The sequence below is a fragment of the Bactrocera neohumeralis genome, chromosome 2 (genome assembly GCF_024586455.1).
Source record: "Bactrocera neohumeralis isolate Rockhampton chromosome 2, APGP_CSIRO_Bneo_wtdbg2-racon-allhic-juicebox.fasta_v2, whole genome shotgun sequence".
Lineage (NCBI taxonomy): Eukaryota > Metazoa > Arthropoda > Insecta > Diptera > Tephritidae > Bactrocera > Bactrocera neohumeralis.
Genome location: NC_065919.1, coordinates 92584783 through 92605418, shown reverse-complemented (window position 1 = coordinate 92605418; position 20636 = coordinate 92584783). Strand labels below are relative to the sequence as shown.

Sequence of the window (20636 nt, the reverse complement as noted above, 5' to 3'; positions counted from 1 at the left end):
GAATCCTTACAGCCCACAGTTTTTGCAAAGCTACTCTCAACAAAAATAATATTTACAACGATGACAAATGTGCAACCTGCAGCACTCCAGAAAACACAAACCACATAATATTATTTATTTATATATTTAGGGGTTTCACATAGTCTCATAAAGTTATAACGAAAACATAGCGTTCAGAGTTGTATTCGCGTAAACTTATTTTAGTATGCAATCCAACAACAAATTTTTTAAACTAATATAAAAATTTATGATTTTACGATGCTTTATGCCCTGTGGCCCCTTCTTTTGTTACAATAATGTCTTCCAGAAGTAGACGCGTACTCCTCACTAAATTGCTGGTGTCATTTCCGGATATTTTATCCCACTCCGTCGATAAGGCAGTGTTTAGGGACTCTTTTGATGAAATTCGATGTTTCCGATAAGACCCAGATATGTTTAGTAAATTTAATGTCTGGTCATTGCGCGTGTGTATGGAGTTGTATATTGTAAAAAAAAATTATTCAAGTACAACATACGAAGTGTGTTAATAGAGCTATTGATTCACTGCATAAGTTTAGCCGTTTAGTTGGGACGGAGACGATATAATAATGAAACTACGAAATATGATTGTAGCCATTGAGACTTAGGACCGATCATAGTCCTGCCTAATTTGTTAAAGTTCATATTGAAATGACGGGAAGTATAATAAAATAAATCGAAATCAAATTGCATAAAAACCACAGAGAATATTCAAAGGATAATCTTTCCATTCTATTCTTGAGTATATTCAATTCTATAAGACCAGACATTCAGATTTCTTCTATCGAACTTTACGAACGTTTTGTGGTTATACAATAATTTTTGGCTTCGTCCGATTTATGATTTTCGAACTATGCTTACGAATGACAAACCGATATTAAGATTAGCGTACATATTTCCTGTCTGTTGTTGTATGCCCGCCAAAAAGGTATCACTTGTCAGTATTCTGTAAACTGAGTTTTGTTTCATGCAGATTCAACAACTAAACTATTCTAATTGCGGACTCTGAGTAATGTAAACAAAACATACATATGCATATCTAACCTTTAATATGTATGCAGATAACACGTTACATAGTAGGGGTATACTCTTGCTCTTGCAAAACCCTTGCACGGTGCACGAATTGCAGATATTTCCTCCTGACCGGCACAACAACAAACACACGCAGAAAATTATTTCCAATGGCTGTAAAATATGTCAGACTAAATTCCATGTTTATTTTCGTGCAATGACACGTAAAAAAATAATTGCAACCCTGTGCTAGCTGTTATTTTACTGAAATACATATTTTGACGTTACATTTTTGAGGAAGGTAAATTTTAAATAGATTTTATAATTTATATTTAACACTAGAACTACCGATGTTAAATATATACATACATACCTAGTTTTACCGCACCCGTCAAATTGACGGATTTTTGATTATAGCTTTTATAGTAACTTTTGAGTTAGTTTAAGTAAATAAAAGAATACAATTTAGCAATAACAACATTTAATATAATAATTCATTAATTATTTATAAAAAAAAAACAAAAACAGTTTCTATTTGAATGAGGCACATATTTTACATGTGCATGTTATATTAGTTGAACACTTGCCACAAACATATTTGTTGCATGCATTGTAAGTATAAGTCGCTCTGTTTTTAGAGTTTTTAGTTCTAAACTAACAGCGTTATAACGTCTTCCGCACACTTTGGATTTTTCAGTATAAAATGTCTGGAGGCGATGTAATGAACGTACTATATGTATATATACATATGTATGTATTGATGTCCATCATTGCATAGATGATATATAAATTATTATAACCGTCATTTTGACGGGTCTTGGTAAAAATAGGTATATAGGTATAGGTATAGGTATATATAGGTCATACTGATTATGGAAATTAAAGTCGATGAGGGGAAATTGAATAGTAATAATTAACTGTTCTTATATTTTATTAAAAGTCGCAATAAAACTCTGGAACAATTATATAAATAATAATCAAATTTTTAAGCATATAATTTGTAAACCGTCAAAATGACGGTCTGGGTAGTTCTAGTGTTAAATTACAAAGATTTGCTACCGTTTTTTGTTAACAATGAATGCAGAAGGTGCGCCAATTCACAATAGCCATGCACAATAGTCATTTACAATAAATTGACCGAATCAGTCGTTCATATATCACTAGATTCTGCAATGGGTGCTCTCGTGCCCTTGTATATTTCGGTATAGGATTTTTGCAAACTGCAATCTTGCAAAAGCAAGAGAATTCCCCTAGTGTTTTTCAAATTTTCTGTTCCTATGAGTTACATTAGATCGTATTTCCGAAACTATTTGAAACTTTTGTGTATATGTAAGAGAGTTAATGAGTTGCAACATGTGTTGTATAAGGTTTCATGAAAATTCGTTCAGTATATTATAGTTTCGGGCAGTCGCCACTGCTGCGTTCATGACTTACATATCTAGCTTAGATTAGATTGCAATGCATTATATATTTTATAATCAAGTAATACTCTAATGGGCAAGAGGAGGGCAACCGTTTAGGAAAAATAATAATAACTGGAGTTAAACAAAATTGTTAACTTAACCTTGTCATAATCATATAATTTTTCAACCTTAATTAATGCCCTATGTACATCTGTCTATTAGCTTTTCTACATATGACAATTAACATTGTTCAATAAAACATTATTATTTTGTTGCCATATATCAAACCGATGCACGCTTCAAACTCAGCGTACTCTCAACGATATCAGTAGGTCGAAAATCGGGATCAACAAATGGTTCATGATTTAGACACTTTGTACCCCCAAGGCACGTGCATGAACAAATTGATAAAGTTTCATCGAAGTCTGTCGTATAATTTGAGTTCAGTAACATTTTACCATGCATATTGAAATTACTGGATTCGACGTCGTAGGCTAGTTGTTGATGAGAGAAAGCAGTTGCCGCGGCTTCTTGAGCATCCTGTTCGTTACGTTTTGCATCTTCGGCTTGCCTGTAAAAGTAATGTCCACAATATTAGTCGAAATATGCATTTCATCATCACTGATATTATAAGGAAAATATCCTGCATCTTAATACGCGTACGCCGTTGACAAAACGACGTACGAGTATCGATGTGCGGAAACTTAATTGAAATGAAATTCAGTGTTATGTACCCAACACTTTATTTCTATTACATGGTCATGAAGCGAAGAACCAGCAGATTGATACTGGCAGCGACTACCGCAAGTCCAAATAGAATAAACACCAAACTGAGCGCAACATAGCCGGGTTTATTGATCAGCGCCTGATCGTTTTGCAACGCCACATAGTCACCGAATCCGATGGTTGTAAGCGTCACAAAGCAGTAATAGAAACTGTCGAAATAACTCCAGCCCTCATAGCGTGAAAAGACTGCTGCGCCAGTGGTTATAATGATGGACGATAGCATACCCGTCGCTAACATTAAATTCATTTCAGTTGCCTCGGTTTGAGTGCAGTGCATATAACGTTTCGCTCGTCGTATTATTACTGAAGCGAACTTATTTAAACGTTCTCCAATCGACTGGAACATGACAAGGCCCAACGGAATGCCAACCTGCAACGATATCATTTTACAGTCGTTAATCTAATATTGATGTTGGCAAAGAATTTATATGTGCACATATTAGGGTGTTTTTTTTGAACTATTCATTTTTTTCAATCCCATCATGAAATTTCCTTGGAAATACCCTAAAAATTTTAGCCCTTAATATTAACATCAAGGGCTGGACCAAGGCATGTAAAAATTTTCCATACAAAATACAGGACAATCGTGATTTTTTATCTTTAAATTTCTACAGCTCAGATCCATTTTATGGCATCGCTTTGACTTTAGACACATATTCCTCAGAATTGAACACTCTACAAAAGTGCCCATTGCGACATAGTCGAAACTCACACCGGCGATCATAAATGGTATGTAATAAAAAATCTATGAAAATTCCATACAGCCTTACCTAAAAAGTCGAATATCTCGAGAAGTATTAATGATGGCGATTTTGACCTCGGACCTTTTTTGTAGCAAATAAAATTTCCATGTACATTTTTTCTATCTTGCACTGGGCACTTTTGTAAAGTGAACAATTCTGAGAAATATGCGTCTAAAGGCAAAGCGATGCCATAAAATACCTCTGATCTGTTGTAATTTAAAGATAAAAAATAACGATTGTCCTGTATTTTTACATGCCTTGGTCCAGTCCTTAATGTTAATATTAAGGGCTCAAATTTCTATGGAATTTTTTTTTGTGTATTTCCAAGAAAATTTTATGATGGTATTGAAAAAAATTAATAGTTCCTCCTAAATTTTTATGTTTTATTATTAATACGTATTAAGAGGCATTCTAGGAAGCCAGTAATGTAATTAAGTACACATTGGCATTGTTGTTTGTGAAAACCAAAATGATATTCTGGGATCACCTTATTCTCTTCTAGTATTGGATACTAGAAGATGGATGGGAATTTGTTATATCCTGTGTACTTCTTGTTAGGCAATTTCTCAATTACAGTACGTACAGTGGTATGCAACTAATACATTATTATAGAAAAAGTATATACAAGTATATCTTGCCATTAAACTATGCAGACAGTTGATTGAACGTGAAATTATTATAATTTGGTATTTTTACTTCTATTTTACGTTTTTAACAAAAAAATTTCATTAAACAAAGTTAAAAATTCGATTTTAATTTTAACTCTTAAGTTACGTGGACAAAACATATGCAACCATTGGGAACAATGGTAAAAAAATAAGATTTACTAATATTTCTTTGCAAATCCATTGTTTTTTTATTACTTTGGCACATCTTCTCGGCATTGAAGCAATTAAATTATCCATGGGTTTCATCGGAATCGATTGCCAAGCTTCTTGAGTCTATTAAAAAGTTCATCACAATTTTCAAGTTTATTCTTCTCTATGCGCCTGTTAACCAGCTTCCACAAGTTCTCAATAGGATAGAGATCTGGTAACTATGGTGGCCAGTCCATAAGATCCACTTTGTTTGCTTCAAACCAAGACTTGTCATATTAACAGTGTGCTTTGTGTCATTGTCCAGTTGGACGCCAATAGCATTTCCCACTCAGCATAGGACAACACTCTCCAAAATACATTTGTAGTCGTATTGATTCATAATTTCATTAATCTTATATAATGGCCCAACTCAGTTAGCAGATAAGCAGCCCCACACCATTATTTCAATAAAAGAAAAGGTTTACCCGAATTAACACAAGAAATTTATTTACAAGAACTAAGGATATTGCATCATTTCCAATGTGGAAGCTAAAGGGTAACGGAACAATGCCGCAAAAATAGTGTCACTTAATCTCAAACTTTTTTTTTGCTTCGGCCGCCTTTGCCACTATATCCGGTCGATTGATTATCTGTTTCCGGGTTTTAATGGATTCAAGACTCATTACTGGCGAATAATACGTTTCATGAAATCCTGGTAGTCGGAAAGTATTGTTTCATGACGTTAATGCGGCGCTGTTTTTCGAAAAAAATTTAGTGATTTTGGAACCAATCGTGTTTTCTCTTTTCTTAGGCCCAAAATCTGTCGTTTTCAATGATCCTTCCAATATTCCAACGATGCCAGTAGGATTTCTGACTGTTAATCGTCGATTTTCAAGCACCAATTTCTTTATTTTATTGGCGTTTTGATCATCAGTTGATGTGGATGGTCGTCTTGGAAGTGATTTGTCGTGAGCGCGTTCTCCACTCTCTTTGAATAATTTGTACCAATCAAAACACGCGACAAACCTTTTCCAACATTCTGAACGTTTTGGCACTAGAAATGTAAATCGCACACAAAATTTAATGGAACTTCTTTGTTGAATAATTTACTCGTCGTCAAAATCGCCAAACGCACTTACATAGGTACTTCAGAAAGCAAACACTAATGATTATTTTGATGTGATATTTGGCACAGATGTTACCAAGGATGGAGTCATGTGTAGAAATTCTTGCAAGTGAGGAAAGTTCTCTGATCGCCATTCACTTGGGAGTGACCAGAAACAATTCTTTTACACATGGCTCAAGCAGCTCACTACTTCCGGTCTTTGACCAAGTATCCTCTATGTAGCCTAAGAACATCCGTTTGAAGGCGAGCTAAAGTGAGAAGGCGAAACATCCCCACATAGGGTTGTGTGCTGGGTTTGGAACCCGCCACGTAAAAAACACTCCAATGAAAAAACCAACGACAGCCTCGGATTATCTGTAGTACTAGATTCCAGCATAAGAAGATTCATCAAGCTACCTGGCTGTCTCCAGATCGAAAAACTACCAACCAGATCGATCATGTTGTGATAGACGAAAGACACGTCTCCAGTGTTTTAGATGTGCGTGCGCTCCCAGGTCCTAACATCGACTCGGACCACTATCTTGTTGCAGCTAAGATTCGCACCCGCCTCTGTGCAGCAAAAAACGCACGCCATCAAACACAAGGAAGGTTCGACGTCGAGAAGTTGCAATCACAACAGACAGCCGAACGATTTCCTACTCGGCTTGCATTCCTGCTCTCTGAGAGCACTCGTCAACAACTCGGTATAAGGGAACTGTGGGACGGCATTTCAAACTCCTTACGTACAGCTGCAACCGAAACCATTGGTTTTCGGAAAGTGCAAAAGAACAGCTGGTACGACGAGGAGTGCCGTGTCGCAGCGGAGAGAAAACAGGCTGCCTACCTCGCAACTACACGTGCGGGATGGGATAGATACCGAGAGTTGAAGAGGGAAGAGAGACGCATTTGTAGACAGAAGAATAAAGATGCCGAAATGCGCGAGTACGAAGAGCTTGATAAGCTGGCCGACAGGGGTAATGCTCGAAAATTCTACGAAAAAATGCGGCGGCTTACAGAAGGTTTCAAGACCGGAGCATACTCTTGTAGAACCCCCAAAGATGAGCCACTAATGTCCAGAGCATATTTAAATTATGGAGGGAACACTTCTCCAGCCTGCTGAATGGCAGTGAACGCACAACACCAGGAGAAGGAGAACCACATGAAGAAGTTCGAATAGCAATTGCCCGCCTGAAGAACAACAAAGCGGCAGGGGCCGACGGATTGCCGGCCGAGCTGCTCAAACACGGCGGCGAAGAACTGATAAGGAGCATGCATCAGCTTCTTTGTAAAATATGGTCGGACGAAAGCATGCCCAATCCATAAAAAAGGAGACCCCACAACCTGCGCCAACTACCGTGGCATTAGCCTCCTCAACATCGCATATTAGGTCCTATCGAGCGTATTGTGTGAAAGATTAAAGCCCACCGTCAACAAACTGATTGGACCTTATCAGTGTGGCTTCAGACCTGGAAAATCAACAACCGACCAGATATTCACCATGCGCCAAATCTTGGAAAAGACCCGTGAAAGAAGAATCGACACACCACCTCCTCGTCGATTTCAAAGCTGCTTTCGACAGCACGAAAAGGAGCTGCCTTTATGCCGCGATGCCTGAATTTGATATCCCCGCAAAACTAATACGGCTGTGTAAGCTGACGTTGAGCAACACCAAAAGCTCCGTCAGAATCGGGAAGGACCTCTCCGAGCCGTTCGATACCAAGCGAGGTTTCAGACAAGGCGATTCCCTATAGTGCGACTTTTTCAACCTGCTTTTGGAGAAAATAGTTTAAGCCGCAGAACTAAATAGAGAAGGTACCATCTTCTATAAGAGTGTACAGCTGCTGGCGTATGCCGATGATATTGATATCATCGGCCTCAACACCCGCGCCGTTAGTTCTGCTTTGTCCAGGCTGGACAAGGAAGCACAGAAAATGGGTCTGGCAGTGAACGAGGGCAAGACGAAATATCTCCTGTCATCAAACAAACAGTCGTCGCAGTCGCGACTTGGCTCTGTTGACAATCATTGAAGTTGTAGATCATTTCGTCTATTTTGGAGCCAGTGTAAACACCACCAACAATATCAGCCTAGAAATCCAACGCAGGATTGCTCTTGCCAACAGGTGCTATTTCGGACTGAGTAGGCAATTGAGAAGCAAAGTCCGATCAGTCCTCTCTCGACAAACAAAAACCAAACTCTATAAGTCACTCATAATTCCCGTCCTGCTATATGGTGCAGAGTCTTGGATGATGTCAACAACGGATGAGTCGACGTTGCGAGTTTTCGAGAGAAAAGTTCTGCGAAAGATTTATGGTCCTTTGCGCGTTAGCCACGGCGAATACCGCATTCGTTTAGCGAATTAAAAGACAGAGGCTACGCTGGCTAGGTCATGTTGTCCGAATGGACGAAAACACTCCAGCTCTGAAAGTATTCGACGCAGTACCCGCCGGGGGAAGCAGAGGAAGAGGAAGACCTCCACTCCGTTGGAAGGACCAAGTGGAGAAGGACCTGGCTTCGCTTGGAATATCCAATTGGCGCCACGTAGCGAAAAGAAGAAACGACTGGCGCGCTGTTGTTAACTCGGCTATAATCGCGTAAGCGGTGTCTACGCCAATTAAGAAGAAGAAGTTACAAACTTAAAAAAAAATATTTCGCGCGAAATTGAAATTAAAAAGTCTTACTATTTTTTGCTTACAAAAAACTAACAGGATTTGTAAACAAACTCTGTTGAATTGTTTTCTGATTTTGATGCCGGATTAATCACTCGTTAAATAATTTTTATACTCTTGCAACCAGTTGCTACAGAGTATTATAGTTTTGTTCACCTAACGGTTGTACGTATCACCTAAAACTAATCAAGATAGATATAGGGTTGTATATATATATAGTATGTATATAAATGATCAGGATGACGAGAAAAGTTGAAATTCGGTTGACTGTCCGTCCGCCCGTCCGTGCAATCTGTAACTTGAGTAAAAATTGAGACATCTTGATGAAACTGGGTAAACAGGTCCTTAGTACAAAACAAAAATCGAGTTCGTAGATGGGTGTAATCGGACCACTGCCACGCTCATAAATCGCCATTAACTGAAAACCTATAAAGTGCCATAACTAAGCACTTAATTAAAATATAAAACTGTAATTTGGCACAGGGGACAACAGTAGCAAGGGGCACCTGTGGATAAAAAATTTTGAAAAAGTGGATGTGGCCCCGCCATATTTAAATTCCACTTGATTCTTTTACATTCCAGAACACAAATCAAGAAGCAATTAATATAATGGTATTAAACTTTGCACGAATAATGCTTTTAGCGTATGTCAACTTATGACAAAAAATTGTTCAAATCCAACCAAAACTGTTCAAGACCCTAGACATATTCGGTACTATGTGGAGCCCAGTACCTATAGTTGACTTTTGACCGAAAATGTCGGTCAAGGTGTGATATATATAACTGGATAACTTTCAGAAAATATATAAATTTTTTTTTATTTTGATTCTTGCAAGTTGCAAGAGTATAAAATGTTCGATTGCACCCGAACTTAGCCCTTCCTTACTTGTTTATTATACTATTGATTTCTATTAATGGACAGTTTCCCTGTCACTTTCGAACAATTGCAGCAGTTGGCGATGTTAAACAAAAAATGGTGCTGACAAATTCAGTTCTAAAATTTGGCATTGGCGCATCTGTCCTCTTCAGTATTTTTCAATGACACCGTCAGAATAGCGTAGATTTTAAGAATTTTTCATTGTTTAATTTTCGCTATGCCTATAAAAAAAGCCTCAAGACCACAAAATATAAAAAAACCGCAGTTTAGATTTTGAAAATTTTTTAATTTTTCAGTGGGAAAAAATGTATATCAAACAATTTAAAAATTTGACCTAAGTCCAATTCATTAGGTAGCGGCAACAATGTTTCGTATTCATTCGTACATAATATTTTCACTATATTGGAACGTTTTTATAATACTATTTAATAGCTAAAACAACGTGTGACCAGAGCTTCTGGTATTGTATATACCGATGTGTTCAAAACTACTAAAAGAGCGATAAGTCTCAGCAAACAAATGTTAAATAAGATAAGAAATATTTTAGCTATTGTAATAAGTTATACAGTCCACATAAATTAGATAAGGCAGAGACAATACAAAACATACATAAATAAACTCATAAAAATATATGCAGGCACGTACATATGTAATATGTAATATGCATGCACTCAAGAAATAATATAAACCTATTTACTTAGGTTTGGGCAATTGATTACAAATGCAAGTTAATGCAACCCAAACCCACTAAAATAAACCCCTATCCCATTCATCTCTAGTAGACACAGATGTATGTATGTGATGTAAGTCGACACCACATTCATTCCTAGGATCAAGCCAACCGCCTATCATAACAAATAGAATTAACGTAAACAAAGAATATTAAAATCAACAATAGCCAATTTGCAAAGTCATCATAAAATCTATTGGAATACAATTACAAGAAGAACTTGATCACGCAACAAGAAATGCCACAGCCATCCCTTTTGCATGATCAGCATTATAATACTATAAGAACTAAAATTAAGAGATAAATAGGGCAGTTATGAGTTATAAGTTATAAGCGAGAGTTATAAGTTTCTTTAAAAAAAACCAATAAAGAAAATAAAAAATTAATTGGCGCCCGAGCAGGGACCCGCACTAAAATATCCTTCATCAAGTGGGGTTCGACTCCACTAAAAGGACACGGATGTCCATATAGAAAGTGTGGGTCCATAAATAAAAAAATAATATAAACCTCCAAGTTTCCATAAGGTTACCCGAATCAACAAAGGTAACGGAAACAAACTTATAAATCGAATATCCCATAAAAGGGAGAAAAAAGTGTAAAAAAAAATTAATCAAGTACCTATCCCAGAAAAGGAAAGGGAGAAAAGAAAAATAAAACAAATTAAAACATTTATAAACTTAAAAAAAATATATTAATTTTTTTTTTTAATAAAATTTTGAAAATAAATAATAATAAAAAAACATTGCGTATAAAGAACAACAACAATAGCAACAACAACAGCAGAAACAACTACAGCGGAGCGGCAGCAGTGGCAGCAACAACGGCAGAAGCAACTACAGCAGAACAGCGGTAATAGCAACAACAACCACAGAAAAAAAGATACTCGTAAGCTTATTTTTAAGAACAGTATAAGTAAAATATCTATATAACATAATATAATACAGTATATAATATATATATATAAGACTTTAATAAGAATACACATACTTAATTGTTAGAATACGACAGACGATTGACACAAATCCTTTGAGAAAAATTTGTGTGAATGATATTAGTGAAACTGGATAAAATTATAGAAAAATTTAGCAAAATGAGTGTAGCAAGCAATACCACAGAATGAGATAGAACTTTTGAAAAATCAAATAACTCAGTTAACGACGAGAGATAATATAACAGAATACACAGTACAGACTATTGACCCAAATGTTAGATGCGACGAATCATTAAAGGTAATAAAATCCTTACCGGAGTTTGCAGGAAGACCTGAAGCATACGTTAGCTGGCGAGAAGTCGCCCATAACTCAATGTCTTTGTATAACCGTGGTAGCAAAAGATACTTTGCCGCACTAACGATATTAAGAAACAAAATAATACAATACGCAAATGACGTTCTTACAAATCACGGAACGGTCCACTGTGTTGCTAAAGCTTATTTTTATGTTGGCCCGTTGATTTTTAATTGATATTAGAAGTCAAATATAAAAGAATTTTCACGAAAAGAGGGGATTTCAGGGCTGTATTCAAAATGATCTCATTTGATTTTGGTGACAGATATTTTGATTCGGAAAAAAAATCTGCCTTCGGACAAGTATCTTCTGTAAAACAAAGGAATGTTGTTTGAGACATTTTCATATGCACCTTTTTTAGAGCGAAAACCCGACTAAAGGTCCATTTTTCCTTTAAATTTGGGTTAGGTAAGCAATATCTAAAAAGTCCCAGAGAGTCCCAGTTCCAAAACACTACAGAAATGTTACATAATTTGTTTTCAACGAACTGTGAAAAAATCAGCTGCCCATACCTGCCCACCTGGGAGTTATAGCGATTTTAGTATATCACTCTCAGTATTTATTCCATAGAAATAGAACGGAAATTCTCGGAATCACTTATTTTTTTTATTCTACATTTATTCTAGCACTCCACAAAAATGAGCATAACTCTCTTAAAACTGAAGCTATTGACTTCAAAGCGGTATCAAATTAAAGCTATTATTGCCACCTTTCAAATAAGAAATGAAATAGATTTGGTTTTATATAAAATTTCAGAGTTTATCAACAAATATCAAAAAATCATGAAAATTTGACGTTTATAATTCTTGTTCGGACCACCCTATACTTTATTTAAAAAAAATCATAGGGTATTTATCAGAAATAAAAGAAGAATTAAAATACATTTTTTTTGTAAATTTTTGGAACAACTTTTTTTTTTTTACTTTTGTTGAAAATTTGACCCAACAATTTTTTTCGGTGTAAACTTTTTTTTACTCATTCTGTTTGGGATTTCATTCTGACCAATCTGTAGAAGTTTCTCATCGAGTACAGTTTAGGCAATATGATTTCCAAAAAAATTCCGGTTTCGCAACACTGTGCGATCCTCAATTTTGACGCGATCATAAGTCGCTTGGATTTCGCCTATGCCGATAAGCGACCAATCCATATCCTTGAACAAGAGATAAGCATTCTTCGACAAGGAAACTTGCCCATTATTGACTATTATAACGAAGTCAATAAAAAATTGACTTTGATAATTAATAAGACGATAATGTCTCACATGGTTCCAATAAGGGACTAGTAGATCAACTTAATGACCAACACAGGAAAAATGCCTTGAGAATATTCATTTCAAGACTTAACGGTTCCCTATCAAACATTTGGTTCTCGTTAGCCCCATCTGATTTACCAAATGCTTTAGCGAAAGCTCGAGAATTAAATTCAAACAATATGAGAGCAAATTTTGCTTTCCAATTCAGTAGGAGTCAGGCTCAGCCGAACCCAGTAAAATTGCAAGTTCATAATCGTCGAACATCTCCTCTAAACTTCACAAATAACCAGTTCCAGAACAAGATATAACCAAGGATTCCAGAACAAAACTAACCAACAATACGTACAACCAGTACCACAAACAAACTCCAAACGGAATTTTGAAGAACATAAAAGAACACCACAACCTCCATCTAAAATTCAACGCATAATTAATATTCAAGAACAAGCTTTTTTAGGCTGAAGACAGGACTCCCATACATTTATAGGTACTGCGGAGTAACAGGAAGAAAACTAAAAGTCCTAATTGACACAGGAGCCACTTGTTGCTATTGCAAACCAAACACTTTTTTATATAGAGATAAATTAGATGTAATTAAAAGAGTAAAACAATTAACGGATTCACCGCTATTGAAGATTATAGTGAAGTAAATATCTTCAATACGATACAGAGATTTTACGTAATCGAAAATTTAGAAGCAGATATGCTAATAGGGCTTAATATTTTGAAAAAAGCAGAAGTTGTAATAGATTTAAAGAATTAAATATTAAAATATAATAACAAAACACAACAAATAATAATGGAAATTTTAATACTACCTTGGGAAGCTCAAATGCTCCTATGGCGCCCGCTGATGAATTATGCCAGCAATTATGTAATTTAAGTACTACTCTGGGACAAAAAGATCCTAGAAAGCCAGCGAAGAATAATACCGCTTATAATAATTTAAAAAATGGAAATCTTGAATATTTGAAAACAGAAACAAAGAATGAAATCGAAAAAATTCATTCAAATATAAATACAAATTTACCCTTTAGAACGGACGTTAAGGGGCTATACCAGTGTGACGCATGAAAAATTAGGCGATTTTCGTGAATTTTTTTAAAAGAAAGTACTAGATTGAATGTTTCGACGTTCTATGGACGTAATAAAGTATATTTTTAGCTATATTAAAAAAAAAATTTTACAAAAATATTGAAAAATAACGGAGTAATGTGCTGTCTGCGGAAGTGCCAAAAAAAAAGTGCCTCAACTGCTGGCATGATTCCGGTCGATTGAGTAGCTGAAACAAAAAAATTCAAAATGTTTATTAAACTTAAATATATTTTCTATACAATGGACTACGATCTTTGAAATATATCAAAAATTAAGAAAATGGCGCCATTTTGAAAAAAAAATCGTTTTTTTACGAAAAAAATTGTCGTTTTTTTAATGCCAAATTGACAATTTTCAGCCAATCAAAAAGATCGTAGTCTATTGTATAGCAAATGTATTCAACTATATCCAGTTTTAATTTGAAGTCGATCGGTTAATTTCTCGTTGAGTTATAATGTCAGCAAATTTGAAAAATGTCGTTTCGAGAAAAACGCGTTTAAAGTTTCACTTATATATGTTTGCACCTCTGAGCGGTCGCTATTTAGAACGCTGCCATTCAAAAACTATTTAAAATACGACCTCGCCGATTTCACAAGATATTTTTGAATATATAAGCTATCGAAAAAAGCAAAAAAAAAAATTTTTTTTTGAAAGTGTCACACTGGTATAGCCCCTTAAAGCTGAAATACGCACAATTGTTGAAACTCTCATATGGAGTAAACAGTACCCATACCCCTTGTCCGTTAATACTTTTGTGAACAATGAAATAAAGAATCTATTAGATAATGGTATAATACGTCCAAGTAAAAGCCCCTATAATTCACCAATATGGGTTGTACCAAAGAAAGGAATAAATGAAAATGGTACACCAAAACTTAGGCTAGTTATAGATTATAAGAAAATTAATGAAAATACAGTTCCCGATAATTACCCTATCCCAGACACAAATGTTATATTAGCAAACTTAGGAACAGCAAAATACTTCTCTACTCTAGATTTAGAGTCAGGTTTCCATCAAATTACAATGCAGGAAAAGGATATAGAAAAAACAGCTTTTAGTGTCAACAATGGCAAATATGAATATTTAAGACTACCTTTCGGATTAAGGAATGCGACTGCGAACATTTGATAGATTCGTGAAAGGGAATTCGCCGCATTTGTTAACATTGTAGGTCGGAATTCGCTTCACAATTTTAACATTGTTTACAATTCTCTCATATATTCTAACCGAGAATATGAAGAGACAGAAATATATGTATTTACGGCATATGATGACAAGGCATATATGCCGAAGCAGAGAATATGAAGAGACTCCCAACGAAGAATTTCGTTTTGTTTGTTTATATTTTGTTTCATTTTTGACACCGAAAAATGTGTACAAAACACATTATGTTCTCTGTCTCACATACCCAAGAATATGAAGAGACATAAATATATGTATGCATGCTCCTTATGATCACCCAAAAACATCATTGATATTTTCATGCTTCAATTTTTCTTTCAACTTGGGAATCGCAATGTATGCAAATATGTATGCTTTTGCGTTTTGCCGTCGGCAATTCAATATTGACATGTAAACATAATTATGATATGAGTATATTTTGTATGAATGCATGCATAGTAATATTTATAGTCAATTTGGACTTGCATATTTAATAATTTTCTTTGATTTTTACATAATATACTATTCTAATAAATATTTTTATATTATATTTCCTACTAATAGAAATTAAATTTATCACAACAATATATACATATGTATGTATATATGCATGTATGTACATCTTCTATCATATTAATCTTATGTCTCTGCACATGCTCATATCATAATCTTATTATGTATGTATACGCATGTGCGCATTCAGAAATTCAAATCATGATTTTATCACTTATCAATATAATGTATTACATGCGCGCGCATTGATCTGCATGTTCATACATTCATATATACTTACATATATGTACATATATTTGCATACACTTCCGAACAAATAATGCACAAGCATACAAACATACATATGCGTACACATGTGAATATGTCACCAACAAAAAATTGAAGCATTGTTCTACAAAAACAACAATTGTCTAAATAGCAAAAGCACCACAAGTCAATATGGCTGCCAAATTGGCGAAGGCCAAATGTAGTAAATTTTACAACAAAAACGATTTCATTCATAAACGCAGGCGCATATGCCACAAGCGACCTCGCTTCATTCATAAAAACAGACGCCGTAACATCTCCCCGAGCATGCCTTTGCCAACAAGCGTCTTTTCGCGACGATGGCAAAAGCTAAAAATCATAAATTGAACAACTTTCTGATGCTTCTTCACAGAAAGAAGTGACAAAAGTGGCAACATAGCCGTTGTCGATTTACAATATTTGTCTAAAATATTTTTCCGTGACTCGCAAAAATCTGCGTCGATATGTATGCACGCGCATACATCTTCATACATATTTACGCTGGTTTGTAGGCGACGCTGTTCGAGCAGCAAGGGAAGCGGTAACAATCGGCGATCGTTTGTTAGTTTCTTTCGGCACAGCTCGGATTTTCTACCAACAACACAATGTTGTGGCGCTTTACCGTCGCGTCAGTGTTTCGACACATAGAAGTACTGAACACAATGAGCGCGACCGACTGCAAACGAATATATTAGAATACACACGTTCTTAGGGACACAGTTATTGAGCCAGCTGCACAACTACATAACTGTGTCCATAAGAACGTGTGTATTTTAATATTTGACAGATGTCGCTTGCAGTCTGTCGTGCTCAATTTGTTCAGCACTTGACTCTTTGACAAAACGCAAGTTTCGGCCATTGGTTGACCGTGACAATGGAGATGCGAAAGAAGCGTTCGCCACTTGTTATTATGAATGTATGTATGTAGATATTTATATGGCTCGCATTTGCTTTCGTAAACATACAGACAAATGTGCCAAAGAAATAATATATGTATGTACAAACAATTGTATATGCCATAGAAATTCTATTGGTGCAAATATGGAAATGATAACGAAATAATGCGAATATGCATATTTCATGAAGGTCATTAATTTTTTTTAAGAAATGAAGTTCATTTGACACATCTTCGCTTTGTAATAGACGAAATAAATATAACTTTTTTGAAATAATTAAAAAATTAAAAAATAAAATTAATTATTTTTTATCTAATTTTTTACGATTTTGTAAAAAACTAAAATTTTTACAATTTTTCTGAAAAAAATGGTTCATATGATACAAGATCACGCATATGTGTCTCAGAGAATGCTTCTTTACATTCTTTGTGTGACTTTGCATATTTTTCTTCAAAGCATTTCTCTTTATTCATTCTCGCATGAATTCAGTCGTTTTACATATATTTCTGCCACTGCACGTGCTCAATTCTGCTAAATAGCCAGAGCACGGCGAATTCCCCTTTGTGATTCTATCAGCTCTGTTAGCCGCGCAATCGAACCGTCATACAGATTTCGATTTGCACCTTCTCTATACTTTTAAGTTCTCTGGAGGTCAGGTTCGAGCAGCAAACATTTTGAATTCAAAATTGAGAAGGTGAAATCAATTCGGTCCTTGTTAACAGAGCTGAACCAGAGAATTCGCGTATATTTATAAATATATGTACAATTTCTCACATATTCTAACAAAAAATCTGAAGAGACACGAAATATATGTATTTACGGCATTCATAACCAGAGAACTTAAAAACATAGAGAAGGTGCAAATCGAAATCTGTATGACGGTTCGATTGCGCGGCTAACAGAGCTGATAGAATCAGATGGAGGAATTCGCCGAGCTCTGGCTATTTAGCAGAATTGAGCACTTCAGTGGCAGAAATATATGTAAAATGACTGAGAATAAATAAAGAGAATTGCTTTGTAGAAAAATATACAAAATATATAAAGTCACACAGAGAAGCATTAAAATAAAGCATAAAAAAGCATTCTCTGAGTGACATATGTATGCTTATATTGAATTATATGAACCATTGTCACATATGCGTGATTACTTTGGTAAAAATGGTAAAAATTTTATGTGATAAAATTAAATAAAAAATAATTTTAAATAAATTATTATTTCAAAAATTATATTAATTTCGTCTATTATAAAATGAACTTAAATGTGCTCATATAAACACTTCCATTCATTCCTTCCATTTCTTAAAAAAAATTAATGACCTTCATGAAATATGCATATTCATTTCCATATTTGCACCAATAGAATTTCTATGGCATATACAATTGTTTGTACATATACTATTTCTTTGGCACATTTGTCTGTATGTTTACGAAAACAAATGCGGGCCATATACATACATATGTACATATGTACATACATTCATAATAACAAGTGTCGCAAGCTTCTTTCGCATCTCCGTTGTCACGGTCAACCAATGGCCGAAACTTGCGTTTTGTCAAAGAGTCAAGTGCTGAACAAATTGAGCACGACAGACTGCAAGCGACATCTGTCAAATACACACGTTCTTATGGACACAGTTATGTAGTTGTGCAGCTGGCTCAATAACTGTGTCCCTAAGAACGTGTGTATTCTAATATATTCGTTTGCAGTCGGTCGCGCTCATTGTGTTCAGTACTTCTATGTGTCGAAACACTGACGCGACGGTAAAGCGCCACAACATTGTGTTGTTGGTAGAAAATCCGAGCTGTGCCGAAAGAAACTAACAAACGATCGCCGATTGTTACCGCTTCCCTTGCTGCTCGAACAGCGTCGCCTACAAACCAGCGTAAATATGTATGAAGATGTATGCGCGTGCATACATATCGACGCAGATTTTTGCGAGTCACGGAAAAATATTTTAGACAAATATTGTAAATCGACAACGGCTATGTTGCCACTTTTGTCACTTCTTTCTGTGAAGAAGCATCAGAAAGTTGTTCAATTTATGATTTTTAGCTTTTGCCATCGTCGCGAAAAGACGCTTGTAGGCAAAGGCATGCTCGGGGAGATGTTACGGCGTCTGTTTTTATGAATGAAGCGAGGTTGCTTGTGGAATTTGCGCCTGCGTTTATGAATGAAAATGTTTTTGTTGTAAAATTTACTACATTTGGGCTTCGCCAATTTGGCAGCCATATCAGAGAACTTAAAACATAGAGAAGGTGCAGGTTCGACTGCGAACATTTGATAGATTCGTGAAAGGGAATTCGCCGCATTTGTTAACATTGTAGGTCGGAATTCGCTTCACAATTTTAACATTGTTTACAATTCTCTCATATATTCTAACCGAGAATATGAAGAGACAGAAATATACATATGTATTTACGGCATATGATGACAAGGCATATATGCCGAAGCAGAGAATATGAAGAGACTCCCAACGAAGAATTTCGTTTTGTTTGTTTATATTTTGTTTCATTTTTGACACCGAAAAATGTGTACAAAACACATTATGTTCTTGTCTCATATGCCCAAGAATATGAAGAGACATAAATATACATAAGTATGTACATATGTATGCATTGTGATATTTTCATGCTTCAATTTTTCTTTCAACTTGGGAATCGCAATGTATGCAAATATGTATGCTTTTGCGTTTTGCCGTCGGCAATTCAATATTGACATGTAAACATAATTATGATATGAGTATATTTTGTATGAATGCATGCATAGTAATATTTATAGTCAATTTGGACTTGCATATTTAATAATTTTCTTTGATTTTTACATAATATACTATTCTAATAAATATTTTTGTATTATATTTCCTACTAATAGAAATTAAATTTATCACAACAATATATACATATGTATGTATGTATGCATGTATGTACATCTTCTATCATATTAATCTTATGTCTCTGCACATGCTCATATCATAATCTTATTATGTATGTATGTATACGCATGTGCGCATCCAGAAATTCAAATCATGATTTTATCACTTATCAATATAATGTATTACATGCGCGCGCATTGATCTGCATGTTCATACATTCATATATACATACCTATATGTACATATATCTGTATACACTTCCGAACAAATAATGCATAAGCATACAAACATACATATGCGTACACATGTGAATATGTCACCAACAAAAAATTGAAGCATTGCTCTACAAGAACAACAATTGTCTAAATAGCAAAAGTACCACAACTCAATATGGCAGCCAAATTGGCGAAGAACAAATGTAGTAAATTTTACAACAAAAACGATTTCATTCATAAACGCAGGCGCAAATTCCACAAGCAACCTCGCTTCATTCATAAAAACAGACGCCGTAACATCTCCCCGAGCATGCCTTTGCCTACAAGCGTCTTTTCGCGACGATGGCAAAAGCTAAAAATCATAAATTGAACAACTTTCTGATGCTTCTTCACAGAAAGAAGTGACAAAAGTGGCAACATAGCCGTTGTCGATTTACAATATTTGTCTAAAATATTTTTCCGTGACTCGCAAAAATCTGCGTCGATATGTATGCACGCGCATACATCTTCATACATATTTACGCTGGTTTGTTGGCGACGCTGTTCGAGCAGCAAGGGAAGCGGTAACAATCGGCGATCGTTTGTTAGTTTCTTTCGGCACAGCTCGGATTTTCTACCAACAACACAATGTTGTGGCGCTTTACCGTCGCGTCAGTGTTTCGACACATAGAAGTACTGAACACAATGAGCGCGACCGACTGCAAACGAATATATTAGAATACACACGTTCTTAGGGACACAGTTATTGAGCCAGCTGCACAACTACATAACTGTGTCCATAAGAACGTGTGTATTTGACAGATGTCGCTTGCAGTCTGTCGTGCTCAATTTGTTCAGCACTTGACTCTTTGACAAAACGCAAGTTTCGGCCATTGGTTGACCGTGACAATGGAGATGCGAAAGAAGCGTGCGACACTTGTTA

General features: G+C 35.4%; 1 protein-coding gene across 1 annotated transcript in view; it reads right to left on the bottom strand.

The window, feature by feature from the left end:
• Positions 1-105: 105 nt before the first annotated feature.
• Positions 106-20636, bottom strand: part of LOC126750923 (two pore potassium channel protein sup-9) — a 23073-nt gene continuing 2542 nt past the window's right edge. The window contains exons 2-3 of the mRNA XM_050460720.1: positions 3188-3588; positions 106-3003 (exon numbers count right to left, since the gene is read on the bottom strand). Coding sequence (XP_050316677.1) covers positions 2715-3003; positions 3188-3588 — 690 coding nt within the window. The 3' untranslated portion in view covers positions 106-2714. The remainder of the gene's footprint in view (positions 3004-3187; positions 3589-20636) is intronic.